The sequence below is a fragment of the Tamandua tetradactyla genome, chromosome 24 (genome assembly GCF_023851605.1).
Source record: "Tamandua tetradactyla isolate mTamTet1 chromosome 24, mTamTet1.pri, whole genome shotgun sequence".
NCBI lineage: Eukaryota > Metazoa > Chordata > Mammalia > Pilosa > Myrmecophagidae > Tamandua > Tamandua tetradactyla.
Window position 1 is genome coordinate 1,653,672 of NC_135350.1, and position 16,441 is coordinate 1,670,112.

General features: G+C 35.0%; 1 protein-coding gene across 1 annotated transcript in view; it reads right to left on the minus strand.

Moving 5' to 3' along the window:
- Positions 1-16,441, minus strand: part of MYOZ2 (myozenin 2) — a 45,399-nt gene that overhangs the window by 5,216 nt on the left and 23,742 nt on the right. Inside the window, exon 5 of the mRNA XM_077142438.1 lies at positions 13,625-13,808. Coding sequence (XP_076998553.1) covers positions 13,625-13,808 — 184 coding nt within the window. The remainder of the gene's footprint in view (positions 1-13,624; positions 13,809-16,441) is intronic.

The window sequence follows — 16,441 nt, forward strand, 5'->3', positions numbered from 1 at the left end:
GTCCTAGATTATAAGCTTTTACAGCAGTCACATATATTCAGGAGTTGAATTGATATTTCTAAATTCTGAGATACTCTGCTATTTGTGTATAACCTGGTCATTCCCTGAAACTTAGGGTATATATGTGACACCTGAGACTCAGAGTTAAAGCTCGGAAGCTATGAAAGTCAGCATTACGTACAGCAACTGGTTAAAAAAGTGATCAGATTTTGCCTAGAGTTATGAATGAAGCTACTCTGGATAGGACTAAGGTAAATAAGAATACAGGGTAAAGGATGATATGGTCCATATTTAAAACTTCAATTCTGTGTGAGACCAAAGGGAGAGAGATATATATTTGGTGCAAAATTTATTTTTGTGTAGCACATTATCTAATTTAACACATATGGTCAGTTCATTTGAACACCATAATTACATGGAATCTTGAATAGGGCATGAGATCTTGTTGATTTGAACAGGTTAGTGTGATGCCCCAATATATCCCAGAGTAACATGGGCAGAGAATTAAAAAGTATTTGCAAAGCTTCCCTAGTGGACTGGGGAGAAACTTCCCATCTGAGGAATTCCTAATACATTTATTTGTAAGCAGTGGAAACAACCAATTCAATAGGCTAAGCCCTCGATCTTGGGGGTCACCTCAATGAAACTTATTCCTGAAAAGGAGAAGCTAAGCCTACTTGTAATTATACCCAAGAGTCACCCCCAGAGTACCTCTTCTATTGCTCAGATGTGGCCTCTCTCTGTAAGTCAACTCAGCTGGTGAACTCACTGCCGTCTCCTACATGGGACATGACTCCCAGGGATGTAAATCTCCCTGGCAATGTGGGACAGGACTCCTGGCATAAGCTAGGACAGAGCATCATGGGATTGAGAAAAGTTTCTTGACCAAAAGGGGCAAGATAAAATTTCAGTGGCTGAGCAATTTCAATAGAGTCAAGAGGTTATCCTGGAGATTATTCTTATGAATTATATAGATATCCCTTTTTAGTTTATGGTGCATTGGTGTGGCTAGAAAGAAGTACCTGAAACTGTTGAACTGTATCCCAGTAGCCTTGATTCTTGAAGATGATTGTATAACTATATTGCTTTTACAATGTGACCTTGTAATTGTGAAATTACAAGGTGTCTGGTGCTCCTTTTATCCAGGGTATGGACAGATGAGTAAAAACAAAAGGAAAAATAAATAAATAAATAAATAGAGGGATATGGGGTAAAAAAAAAAAATTGGGATAGATAGAAATACTAGTGGTCAATGAGAGGGAGGGATAAGGAATATGGGATGTATGAGTTTTTCTTTTTATTTATTTTTCTGGAGTGATGCAAATGTTCTAAACATGATCATGGTGATGAATACACCTATGTGATGACATTGTGAGCCACTGATTGTAAACTTTGGATGGACTGTATGTGTGTGGTGGTATCTCAATAAACATATTTTTTTAATAAAGAAAACTAAGGAAGCAAGATGCTGAAATTCAATAGAACCCAGAAGAGAATGGAGAGGCTAGAAGAGGCCAGCATGTGCACTTCAGTATGACAAAGGAGCCAAGGGCAGCAAGCTCCAGAATGCCAGTCTTTGGGAAGAAAGAATTGCCTTGATGATACCCTGAGTTGGACTTTCTTTTAGCCTCAAAACCATGAGCAAATAACTTCCATTGTTTAACTTGACCCATATAATAGTATTTGCTTGAACAACTCAGGGAATTAAAACAAATGGATACATGATGAAGGAGAGCACTCACAGACTTCAATCTGCAAAGACTGGGAAAGATGTTTTCTTTTTTATTTTTGTTAGCTACTGGCAGTCAAGGAAAGCTAGATGGATACAAGCTTAAGTAACAGAGGCCTCAGAGTCTAAATGCCAGCAATAACACATTAGAATGTCAAAACATCCCAGTTTCAACAAAAGGTTAAAAAATACATAAATAAACAAGAAGCAATGGCACAGACAAAAGAGATGATTAAAGAATTAGAAACCATCATTAAGAAATACTATTCCTGGTTCATACCAGAGAAAGGCTTTTTTAAAATGGTCCTAAATAGGCTTAGAGAGCAATATGAAAATATGGTCAAAGAATTAAGGGAAATCAGGGAAACAACAGAAGAACATGATAAGAATATCAACAGAGAGATGGAAATTATGAGATGGACTCAAACAGAGCTGAAGACCACATTAACAGAAACTAAAATTCCCTAAAGGGATTCAGTAGAAGATTGGAGGTGGCAAAAGAAAGAATCAGAAAACTTCAAGGTAATACAATTGAAATTATTCAGTCTGAAGAGCAGAAAGAAGAAATAATGAAGAAAAGTGAACAGAGCTTGAGGAACTTGGAGGAAACCATCAAGTGTATCAATATACACATTGCGGGATCCCCAAAAGGAAAAGAGAGAAATGGGCAGAGAGACTATTCAAGGAAATAAAGACTGAAAACTTCCCAAGTTTAACAAAAGACATGAATATACACATCCAAGAAGCTCAACAATTTCTAAACAGGAAAAAACAAAACAGACTCTATGTGGCATATAATCCTCTTTTTTAAAAAAGTATATTTATTGTAAAACCTTAAAACAAATACACAAACATTCTGTACATGGTTTACAATCAGTGGCTCATAATATCATCACATAGTTGTCACCATGATTTTTTTTTTTAACATTTGCATCATTCCAGCAAAGAAATAAAAGAGAAAAAAGAAAAAAACTCATACATACCATACCCCTTACCCTTCCCTCTCACGGATCACTAGAATTTCAATCTACTCAATTTATTTTAACCTTTGTTCCTCCATTATTTGTTTATTTTTATATCCATATTTTTTACTCATCTGTCCATACCCTAGATAAAAGGAGCATCAGGCACAAGGTTTTCACAATCACAGTCACAGTGTAAAAGCTATATCATTATACAATTATCCTCAAGAAATGTGGCTACTGGAACACAAACCTACAGTTTCAGGTACTTCCATCTAGCCACTCTAATAAACTATAAACTAAAAAGGGGATATTTACATAAAGCATAAGAATAACTTCCTGCATAACCTCTTGGCTGTGTTTGAAATCTTTCAACCGCTGACACTTTATTTTATCTCTTTCCCCTTTTGGTTGAGAAAGTTTTCTCAGTCCTTTAATGCTGGGTCCTGACTCATTCCAGGATTTCTGTCTCATGTTGCCAGAAGCTTTACATCCCTGGGTGTCATGTCCCACATAGTGGGGGAGGGCAGTGAGTTCACTTGCCATGTCAGCTCAGAAAGAGAGAGGCCACACCTGAGCAACAAGAAAGGTTCTCTGGGGGTGACACTTAGGCCTAATTTAAATAGGTTTAGCCTATTCTTTGCAGGGATAAGTTTCACAGGGGCAAACCCGAAGAGCTAGGGCTCAGCCTATTGATTTGGTTGTCCCCACTGCTTACTCAGCATCAAGGGTTTAAGAAAACCTTCCTGACCAAAACGGGGAAGAAAGAAATGAGACAAAATAAAGTGTCAATGGCTGAGAGATTTCAAACAGAGTTGAAAGGTTATCCTGGAGGTTATTCTTACACATTATATAGATACCACCTCTTTAGTTAAGGTATATTGGAGAGGCTGGAGGGAAGTGTCTGAAAATGTAGAGTTGTGTTCCAGTAGCCATGTTTCTTGGAGATGATTGTATAATGATATAGCTTCCTCAATGTGACTGTGTGATTGTGAAAATCTTGTGTCTGATGCTCCTTTTATCCATGGTATGGGACAGATGAGTAAAACATAAGGATTAAAAATAAATAACAGGGGAACAAATGTTAAAGTAAACGTAGTAGATTGCAATGCTAGTGATCAGTGAAAGAGAGTGGTAAGGGGTATAGAAAAAATAGGGGAAACAAAGGCTAAAATACATTGGGTAGATGGAAATATTAGCAGTCAATGAGAGGGAGGGGTAAGGGATATGGTTAAGTATGAATGTTTTTGTTTTTTCTTTTTATTTCTTTTACTGAATTGATGCAAATGTTCTAAGAAATGATCATGGTGATGATATTGTGAGTTTTTTATTATATACCAAGAATGGAACGATCATATGGTAATAATGTTCGTGTTTATGTTTAAAAAAAATGAAAAAATTATTAAAAAAACTCAGTATCTGAGAATTTAGAATTAACAGTAACACCTCCTGAATATATATGACTGCTATAGGAGCTTACAATCTACAACCCTTTACAATATGCCCGTGGCATATTATAATCAAAGTGTTGAATGCCAAAAATAGTGAATTCTGAAAGCTACCATAGAGAAGCAAGATGTCACAAACAAGGGAACCTCACTAAGGTCAAGTCCTGACTTCTCACTCTTCATGGAGGCAAGGAGGCAAGTGTGAAAGCAAAAAAAATTGCCAACCAAGAACTCCATATCCAGGCAAAAGGTGGGAGAGATTAAGACATTCCCAAATAAACAAAAGCCAAGGGAGTTCATCAACACTAGATTGGCCTACAAGAATTGCAAAAGGAAGTTCTACAGATTGAAAAGAAAGGACCATAGACAGTAACTCAAAGCTGCATGAAGAAATGAAGATCTCTAGTGAGGGTAATGACATGGGTAAATATAAATGCCAGTACTATTGTATTTTTGGTTGGGAACTGCACTTTTAACTTCCTACAGGATCTAAAAGGCAAAAGCATGAAATGTAACGATAAACCAGTGGTTTGGGACTCATATAAGCATGCAATTTGTGACAAAAGCAACACAAAGGTAGAGGGAAAGAGGGCTATAGTAGGAACATAGTTTGTTTATACTTATTGAAATTAGGTTGGTATCAAGGCAAATGAGATTGTCATAGAGTTAGAATGTTAAATGCAAGCCTCTTGGATGGTAAATACAAAGAAGATATTGGAGAATGGGCAAGCCCACAGAGTTAGAAATTTGAATACAGGTTGCCAGGAGCATGGGGAGTTAATCTAAAATGAGCTATAGGGTTGCTGTTTGGGAAGAGGGGAAAAGTTTATTAAAGGATGGTGGTGAGGGTACTGCAACACTGTGAATGTGCTTGATCCCATTGAATAGTGTGCTTTGGAGTAGTTGAAATGGGGAAGTTTATGTTGTGTATATGTTCCCACCATTAAAAAAAAAAAAAGAGCAACTAAGAGACAAAAATGACAGTTAAATGCAATACATGATCCTGGATGGAATCTAACAAGGGAGGAAAAATGGCTCAAAAGGACATTTTTGGGACACATGGAAACATTAGAATATAGTCTGTAAGCTTTATATCAATGTTAAATTCTTAAACTAGATAACTCGGGGTGGTTACATTAAGTGAATATTCTTCCTCTGAGGAAATGTACATGGGAGTATTAAGTGTTCAAGAAGCATTATCTATACAATCTACACTCAAGTGTTCAAGTGGATTGGATTGATGATGGATTGATAGATATAAAGACAGATGGAAGGAAGGAAGGAAAATGTGGGTATCTGGTAGGGTAGGAGGGTAGGTGATGATGGAGTTCGCTATATGGAATTTGTATTATTTTTGTTAACTATCTTGTAAGTTCAAAAATGTTTCAAAATAAAAAGTTAAAACAAAAAAATCATTTTTTGTTTTCATATAGATATTTATTAATAATTTAAAAATTATTAATTAATATCTATACCATGTACCAAGTACTATCTTAGACAGTAAGATCATTGCGCTGAACAAATAGAGTTTCAACTTTCATGGTGCTTACTTTCTAGTAAGGACAACAGACTTTTATGAAAATAATAAATTAATATTATAATCAGCTAATGAAAGTGATATTAAGAAAAATGAAAGTAAACAGATGACATGTACCCATATCATTGTTGAAATTTTTAGGCAAGGAGGAAGAGTGCACTAGTAGGGAAGCCCTCTGTGAGAAGATATTTTAGCAGATCCCTAAAAGATGTGAAGGAGCGAGCTAAAAAGATCTGAGTTTAAAGTATTCCAGGCAGAAAAGACAACAAATGTAAAAGCCCCAGGTGGAAAGAGGCCTATTAAATCAAGGAGCAGTCAGAAGGCAAGTGTGGCTAGAGATGAGTAAGTCTGGGGGAGAGTGGAAGTAAATGGACTTCATTATAAATGTTTTCTTTGGAGGTTTTTAGCAGGGAAGGGATGTGATCTGACTTGTATTATTTTTAGTCTCTTTTTTGCTGCTGTGTGGGAAAGAGCCTAAGGGAGGACAACTATGAAAGTAGAAAGTCCAAATTGAAACCTTTTGTAATAATCAAGGTCTGAGATGATGGTGGTTTGGACCAGTGTGCTAACACTGGACGTATTGTGAAGTGGTCAACTATATATTGAAGATAGGGCTAGCAAAACTTTGCTGATAGTGAGGAATATGAGATACAGTGGAATCAAGGATAAGTCCTAGGTAGTGTGCTAGAGCAACTAGATAAAGATGGCATTTACTGAGATGAGGCAGATAGGGGAAGGAACTGGTTTGGGGGCTGGAAATCAAGGGTTTCATTCTAACATGTTAATTTTTGTATGCTTGTTAAGACGACACAAGGAAGATATACAATGGACAGGCTGAAGTTCAGGGAAAGAGTGAGTGCTTGGAATGTAAGTATCATCAACAAGTAGATGATACTTAAAATTTTGAAACTGCCTACAATCAAAATCTAACATGGGTATAAATAGAGAAGGCAGTACCTCACAATTTAGAAACTTGGTGTGCCAGTTTGAACCTGTGGGGGACTCCAGAAAAGCCATGTCCTTTAATCCTCATTCAATATTGCTGGCTGGGAGCTTTATTGTTCCCTTGGAGAAGTGACTCACCCGATTGTGGGTATTAACTTTTGATTAATATTCCAAGTGGGCCTTGACTGGAATTCTTTAAAGGAGGAAACATTTTGAAGAGAGTCCCTTTTTTCTTTTTACATGGGCTGGCACCAGGAATCAAGTCAGTGTTTCCTGTGCGTCCTCAAATCATATGACCTGCAGTAAACAAGCTCAGAAGAAAAGTTTACAAGAACAAAGGACATTCCCCCAAACCAGTTTTGGCCTGCCCATGGTTTGAGAATTTCATGTCTCCTTGGCCCATAATTTTCTTTTCTTCCAATATTTGATCTCCTCTGTAGAGCAGTGTATTTCATTTTTTATTGCATCTCTTCTTAGGATGACTGACCTGATAGTTTTTCCCCAAAATTTCTATGGAAGATATGGATGTTAAGAGATCACTGACTGGTTCAGTAACATCAGTCTGATATAGTATCACAGCAATCAAATCAGTAGACACTTCCACATCCAGGGCTTACAACCTTTATTCTGGATATAAGAAAGTTTCACAAAGAACTTTAAGAACTTAGATCATCATTCAGGTACTTGATGATTATTAAACTTCATAAGGCATAGTAATGATGAAAAGTAATGTTTATTGAGTGGATATTGTGTGCCAGACACTGTTTTAAGTGCTTCTCAAACTCTACTGGTATTCAGATCACTTAGGGCTCTTGTTAAAATTCAGGTGCTGATTCTGTGGTGGGCCCTGAGATTCTACATTTCTAATGAGTTCCCAGGTGACGCTAGTTCAACTGGTTTATAGACCACATTTTGAGAACCAAGGCTTTACATAATTTTCTCATTAAATCCTCACAACAATCCTATAAGTTGATTATTTTTATATCCCCATTTAGCAGATGCAACTGAGGAACAATTAAATTAAATTAATTTGTTCAACGTCACCTACCTATTGAGTTGTGAAATCAGGCTTTAAACCCAGGCAACCAGACTTACCCAAGGCCTGCTTTCCTAGTCACTATCTTATACTACACCACTACTAGAGAATTCTTATGGGGTATTAGGCCTCCTCAAATCACTTTTTAGGAGGGGCGGTGTTTAGGAATTTCAGCCTACAAGGGCTGTGTCTAAATGATCTCAAACCAGGATGCTGTTACATTCTTGACACAACTAGATGACTGAATGCCCCACCTTTTTTGTCATCTGGTTTTGCAAACTGCAAAGTCTTTATGACTCAAATTGATTCAATACGTAATTAAGAGTCCAAACCAAGCATGGGGCCCTTCTAAGAGAGAGGCCTGTGCAACTGCATGGATTGCATATCCATCCTGGATTTTAAGAATGAATAGTGATCCATTAGATACAAGAGGCTTGACTTGAATATTGGTGGATTTTAAGCTGAATTTGGATTTTTAGCTGAATTGGTAATGTTTTACTTATCAATTCCAGAAATGAATTTGAGTCAATTATTTATGTTTCTGAATTAAAGAAGAAATGTTCATCTGCTACTGAAATCCAATATTTGGGTTTGGCATTTAATGGACAATTTTCCCCTTTTTATCCATTTCTACTTTTTCCTCCAATTTGTAGGTCATTTTCTTCTCTGGAAAACAAAAGCTATCCCTTCCGTTCCAACACCCATCCCCGACCTCCTCCCACTAGTCCAGTGCAAGATTGCTGTTTGGAAAGCAGAGTTTTCCTTTCTTTTCTTTGGCACCATTGAGACTATATCCTGTTTGCTCAAATTTTTATTGCCCTCAGCATACAAACTAAACTGAAGCTGTTAACAGAGACGTTAAATATCCAAAGTGAGAGACTACCTGTAAGATTTTTAAGATCTCTGAAAACAGTTTCAAGTTTTAGTAAAAGGAAGCAAAAACTTCCACTGAAAGATTTAGAATAGTCTACTGAAAGATAAGAATGCATCTTATTAATTCCCATAACATAAATTTGTAAAACATAGATCTAACTTAAATGATCTGTATGCTTTATCATCTATTTAGTGACTAATATACCTCAGATTCACAGCTAATAGATGATTTCTTGCTTATTTTAATTGATTAGTAATAATTTGTAAGATTTGTAATGAATTAAAAATTTATTAATTTGTAAAAATTAATAGCACTGGACATTTAACATACCCACAAAAATTACTGATTATTCTCAAAAGTAAAAAGTACATAAAACGGTTACATATAAATTATATTTAGTCATATAATCATAGAAATAGTGCAACCTTTTATTTTACAGGTGAGGAAATTATGATAAGGAGAGGATAAGTGACTTGCCCAAAGTCAAAGCCTTTTGAAGTAGAGCTGGGAACAGAATTCCAACCTCCTTGCTCCCAGTTCAGTTTTCCCCACGTGTTAAATAGATTTAATATCATGTTATTTAAATAGTAGACTATTAAGACATACCCAAAATGATTTCAAAAATGGGAAGTTGTATTAAGGTATGGGCCATTTAACAATTGTGACTAGCGTTGGAAGATCATTCTCATATGGTCATTCTTACCAGTGAATACTATTAGACTATATCTTGCCCTTTCTATGCTTTATTAATCATATTTAGTAATTATTTATAACAATGTGGAGCCACCAAATAGTATTATTTTATTCTTTCGAAGGGACTTTGGGAATAATAAACAGAAGGGAAAATCATATTTCATCTTATGTTTTACTTTTAAGATATATATCTAATAGTTTTTTGAGGAACTCAATTTGAGGACAAATTATTTACTCATAATCTTGAGTAATTTGTTAAAATAAAATACTGCTAAGTAACCTGCAGCAGGGAAGATAATAACCCAATTTATATCTGGAAATTATTTTAAACTCTCTTAAATTACTAATTTAAAAATTTCACATTTAATTTGTAAAGGCCAAAATATCTGTTGGGATTATTTTGCCAATGTGAATTTAGAAAATAAAAAATTCTACTTAAGTATAAAATGCATAGAGAAAAGCACACAAATCATAAGGTAAAAAGCTCAATGAATATTATTTTATCTTCTAATTTGTTGTTTGTCTATAGAAATACCAATAATTTTTATGCTGGCCTTGTAATCCTATGATCTTGATAAATTTGCTTATTGTTTTTAATTATTTATTTGCAAATTCTTTTGGATTCTCTGTGGACATAATCATGTCATTTAGAAATGACAGTTTATTTTTTTCCTTTCCTATATTTAGACCTTTTATTTATTATTCTTGTTTTATTGCCTAGCAGTGGTTAATAAACAACCTTTTTGTCTGTGTTTGTGTATTTTTATATTAGTTTTTACTTTTACTATTTTCACTGGGTATACAATTATAAATGGGAAGTTATTTTATTTCACTATTAAAGGTATTATTCAATTGTCATCCACCATTTCAGGTAGGAAATCAGTTGTATTGTTGTTATTCCTTTTATAATAATGTGCCTTTCATTCCCTAATTCTTATTGTCTTGATTTTCAGGGGATTTACCATCATGTTTCTTTGTGTAGTTTTCTTTGTATCCACCGTTCCTGTGTTCTGTAGCATTTCTTGAATCGTGACTTAATACCTTTTCTTAATTTTGAAAAATTCTTGGCCATCATCTCTTCAAATATTGCTTCTGCTTTACTCTCTCTTATTCCCTTCTGAGACCCAAATCCTAGATGCATATTGGCATTTTGATCACGGTTTCAAATGTGTCCTCTGCTCTTTTCCTGTATTTTTGTATATTTTTTTCTCTATATGCTTTAGTTGGAATGTTCTCTGCATTATCTTCTAATTTACCAGTCCTGTCTTTAACTTTGTCTAATCTGCTGTTAAATCCATTTATTGAGCTTTCAAAAGCATTTCTATTATTAAATATAACGTAAGTATAGAAAACCTCCTAAAAATGTACAGTAAGTTATAATAAAGTGAACAACCTTATTAGCACCACATGTTAAAAGCTACTCCAAAAGCCCTAGACAAGTTGCTGCCCTATCATAACCTCTACTTGCCCCTAATAGTAGTTAGTATCTTGACTTTTAAGGCAATATAAACGTATAACATATAAAGAAGTTTTATATGTTAATCACTCAAGCATATATCTCTAAATACTGTAAGTTTAGTTTTGCCTGTCTTTTTTCATATGTTTTAAAAATTTCTTTTTAACTATGTATTTCTCTTCTCTCCCATTTCCTTGCATTTTAATTACTGAAGAAGTGGGGTCACTTTTCCTATAAAGTTTTCCACACCCTTGATGTTTCTGATTATATTCCTTATATATTCCTCTGTTTCTCATATTTCCTAAGTTCTTATTTGTATCCAGAGGCTTAATCTTTTGAAGTCTTAATTTCAGTTACTATGGTTTTCATTTTCTAGACTTGCCATATGATTAATTTATTATAATTATTTTTATTAGAGAAGTTCTGTGTTTTTAGAAAAATCATTCATAAAATACAGGTTTCCCATATAGCACCCTATTAACATCTGCATTGGTGTGGTACGTTTGTTACAATTGATAAAAGCACACTTTTATAACTGTAATATTAATTATAGTCCATGGTTCAATCTGCTGGAATTCTTCACCTTGTCACCTATTTTCTTAAACATATTTCTCACAATTATTTTAAAATCAGTGTCTGAGAATTCCCTTGTTTTGGTCTCTTATGGGTCTGCTTCTATTATTTATTATTTTCTCTTCATTTTCAATCATTTGGTTTCGTCTCAGGATGTCTGGCAATCTTTGACTAGTGTACATTGAATATAAAAAATTGTAAAGATGCTTTGAGTCATAGACACTTTGGTTTACATCGCAGGTGATCTTTATTCAAACTGGAATTGTATTGATTGGGATCTGGATTTAATTTGTGAAAGCTGCTCTATTCACTCTTATGATATAGGCTCTAAGGCTCTCACCTGAAAGCCTGGAAAACTTAGTAGATGCCCTACTTGGCCAGCCCTATACTCCTATTTTTGGTCTTCCCAGACTCTTGAGACTGCTGAATGGTTCTTTCAGCTCCTTAGCTTCTTAGTAGTTGCCAATGAGTCAGTAAATGCCTATAGGGGAAAAGTAGCATCAAATGGCATGTTTGCCTCTATAAAGTTATTTTGTCCACAGAATCTTGGCCCCTCAAGTTCTCATTCCTTGGTAACTTTTCAGTACCTTCAAATCTTTATTTAAACTTTTCTAGAAATTTTTGTGAAGTTATTCTAGTCTGCCATAGCTGGGGATGGAAATTTTACCTATGTAATCTTTACAGTCTCATTCACTTAGCAAGTATTTAGACCAAAGAGTTTGAATATATCATTTAGTTGTTGTTAAATAGACTTTTAAAGCAATGCATGTGAAAACAAGACCTTAAACTTTTTTTATCCAGGTGCATATATTTAATATACTTATGGGCAGAAAGTATCCTAACCCTACCTGACAGAGGTTGTCTATGTATCACATCATGTTTTGCTTCATCTACTGATGTGATTTAGGGGTAATAAAGAGCCTAAGAAGAGACTATCATGTTGATTGACATTTAACCCTTAAGTGTTTCTTTCTATGCTGATTAATATAAAAAAAGGAACACATTTTCTCAAGTAAAGGAGAAAATTTTATTTTTAGCAGACTAAAAACTCCCTCTCACTCTTTCCCTCTCCCTCTTTTTCTCTGAGAGAGAACATTATATATTAAATATGTCTGTTACGTATGGTATATTTACAAAAGCCTTGGTTTTCCACAGGGAGCCCCATTTCCTAATCAGACAATATTGTGTTCATTGATACAGTACTCACGTGGTATTTATACAATTAATAGGCATCTCTTTAAATAACCAGTCCCAAAAAAATAGTACATTTGTAGAAGTGGAAGCAAATGCTAAGCAGGCATGGATAGTGAAGCCATGAGATACACAAAGAAGTTATATGACATCTCTGAAGTACTCATTTCAAAAACAAGCCTCAAGATTCTAGTATTTTCCATGTTTTCCCTAGAGTTTATACTTTATAGCTTTCTACACTCTTCATTTTGGAAAAAAAAATATCATTGATTGGAATGGGCATCCAACCTCTTCTCTCTGCCGCTCCTCAAACCCTCCTTAAATTCTATGGCATACCTCGATGTATTACTAACATAACTGTGTGAAAACTAAATTTGTAATAACCCAGTTGAAAAAAGATGACTATTTAGTCATCCCTCAGAGAGAAAGAAGGATGACTATTTAAATGAAGCATTCTTTTGTGAATGAAAGATTTACTACTTAATTTATTCACTTTTAAATAAGTAATCATTAAACAGCCTACAAACTGGGTCTACTATTCTGTGGATGTGCAACATGATATAGTGGAGATGTTTTGCACCAAAATGAAAGTCAAGTGCTCAAAGAATGGATTGTAAAATCATTTAAAATATTTTTTAATGGAAATTATAAAGTGGATAACAGTGTAAAAAATGTTCATTGAGTGAACTATGATGCAGATATTTTTCAGAATTATCTTTGGTAGTATAATTTTTGGTATGTACATGTACAGGAATCTTGGGCCATAAATCCCTAAATTACCTTTAATCCTGCCTAAAGCCTGCAAAAATATAAACTGAAACTTTGAGTTATACTGTAATTCTCATATTCCTACTATGTGAATTAATTCTGAAATTCTTGAACAGCATTGTCATTTGAATGTATAACACTTGCATTAGAAATTATTAAAATAGCATTTTTAAAAGTGTGGGTGGTAATCTTGATGCTATTATAGTGATAGTTCTGAATAATTTTCTTAATTTTATACTAAAAAGGACCAAGATTTGAGTATATTATTAATATTGCAAAAATAAGTCCTTGTCCAGGTTTAGGAATAACACTGTATTGCCATTTAGAATCTTTTTTCCACCAGAGGATTCTGTGTCTGTACTATGATGGATAAAACTTGTGTCAACAGTGTCATCCGGAATAAGTGAATTACCTGTTAAAGCTCCTGTAGTCGGGCAGTTCCACCTTTCCTTCAGGCTTGAAAAGTTTAGGGTATAATGCCTCTAAAAGCTCTGGATCGCTGCTGATGGCCTGTTCCCAGGGAGACTGATAGTACTTAGGGACAGCTGTGATGTTGAATCTTTCAGGGGGAATTTCCTTCAGTGGTCCAGAATATCCTTTGAAAAAATATAGCAAGAATAAATGAACATAGTTACTAAGAGTTACTAAGCTCCATCTAACATTTTACCATGTTTAACTTTACATGCTGGGGTAAAGTTATGAAGATTGTATCTTTTTTATGGTCCTTCAAAAAAAAGTAGTCTGAAAGTGTTAGACATTAAAAAAAAAAACCTTTAAGATTATGGAATTCTAAAAAAGAAAACCATGTTTCTTAATTTTCTTAAAGGCATTTTCTGCAAGTTTTATTTAAAAATCACACAAATTTCTGGCACAGAACTCCAAACCATTTTCACATGAATCAAGAAAAGCCCCTGGAGCTTCTAAGGGACAGCTATCTCCTTTCCATTTACACTGCTATACCACCTAATTGCATCCCCCTTACATTCCATCCTGCACCACGTCACAACCCTTTACTATCTAAGCCTACTTTTAGATTTCTCTGAAGCTCATCCCCTTCTCTAAAATGTTTTCTATTTTTGTGGAATTCCACCTTTAGGCAGTTATTTGTGGTGATTTCATTTTCTTCTGATTGCCTCCGATATCTAATGGCAGTTTCTTTTGGCAAGCTTCTTTTCTCTGCCGGCCTAATAAAAACTGGCGTTACTTTGACCTCTTTCCTTAAACTATTGACTCTGTCTAGACAATTACATTTATATTCATGGTTCCAATTGTGATTTACATATTTTTGATTCCAACTTTTTTTGTTTGTTTTTAATTTCCAGGCTTTTCTATTCAACTGCCTATTAGATTTGTTCAAATGAATGTTCCACTGGCACCATTTATAATCTATCTGGACAAAAATACAGTCATTTTCTAATACATCTGGCTTCTTGTTTCTATATTGGTCATCTCAGTCAATAATATCACTTATTGTCTTATGTTCAAGACAGAAATATCAATCTAAACTCCTTCTCATCCTCAAATCACTAAGTATTGCCAGTCACACTTCATAAGAATTTCTGAAGTTGTAGTTATCAAACTTTGTATTTTTGACTCACCTTGGCTACCTATTTAAAATGTAGATAAAGGAGTCCTCCCTCCAGAGATGTGGCTTCACTAAGTCTCAGGTATGGGGCCTATAAATCCAGATTTTTAACAAAACTCTTGTACAAATCTTACACTGGTGATCCGCAAACAGGCTATTCAGAAAGATTGCTTTAAGATTTGTTCTATTCTCTCCATTTCTGTTAATACTGCCCTGGTTCAGGCCCTGTCCTCTTGCTTGGGCTTTCAAGATAGCTCATCTTAGTGGTCTTTAGCTCTTGATCTCTCACCTAGCCACCCTTTCTTCTGCTGCCCAAGTGACCTTTCTAACTGGCAAACTTGATCATGCCACTCATTTCCCCTGCTCAGACTGCTCTATTGGTTGCCTAGGATGAAATCTAAACAAGCCCAACCCACCTGTCCAACCCCTATCCTCTGCCATTCTCCCTCACATTTTTTTTTTTCCATTCTTCCTCACATTTTATGCTCCGGGCCTACAGATCTACTTCTAGCCTTCTATATGTAGTAGAGGCTACCCTCTGCCTCCCTACTTGGCCCACATTGTTCCCTACACCTGGAATGCTCTCTCAAATTCTTGTCACCTGCAAATTCCTACCTTAAGTTTTAGCTAGAGGTTACTTCTTATGTATAGCTATTCCAGTCTCCCCCAGGAAAGCAAAATTATCCTTCCTGCGTCTTCCTTTTGTGCATTATACATATATATCTCCATTATCATAATTGCCACATTTTATTTTCTATTCCTTTCCTAGAGTTCATCTGAAGTCAGCAATATAGAAACTAGACATTTTAAATTTTATATTATTTTTTTCAATTCTTGAAATTTCACTACCCTAACACTATTATGTTTATTTTTGTGTAGTTTCTGTAATCTTTTCCATTTTTTAACTAGAGAAGTTATAGGTTTACAAACAATCATGCATAAAATACAGGGTTCCCATATGCCAGCTATGCCAGTTTGAAACTTTTGTGCACCCCAGAAAAGCCATGTTCTTTAATCCTGATTCAATGTTGTTGGGAGGGAGATCTTTTTGATTAAGTTGTTTCCATGGAGATATGACCCACCCAACTGTGGGCGGGGCCTTTTGATTAGGGGTCTCCATGGAGATGTGTCTCCTCCCATTCAATGAGGGTTGCTTACTGGAGTCCTTTAAGAGGAAACCATTTTGGAAAAAGCTTCAGAGCTGACACAGAGATATGGAGATGGAGAAACAAAATGGCCTTGGGGAAGCCATTTGAAACAAGAAGCCAAGAGAGAAAGCTAGCAGAAGTCACCATTTGCCTTCCCAGCTGATGGAGAAATCCCAAACATCATCAGCCCTTTCCTGAGTCAAAGTATCTTTCTCTGGATGCTGCCTTAGTTTGGACATTTTTAAGACCTTAGAACTATAAACTAGTAACTTAATAAATTCTCTTTATAAATGCCAATGCATTTCTGTAATATTGCATTTCTGGTAGCATTAAAAAAACACTTCCCTATTATTAACACCTTGCATTAGTGTGGTACATTTGTTATAATTTATCAACTTTTCCCATTTTTGAACATTCTGAGTTTTTCAATTTATTTTTTATAGATGGAATTACTAATAACTTTTTCTTTTGTGAGGCACTAAATTATCTACCAGAA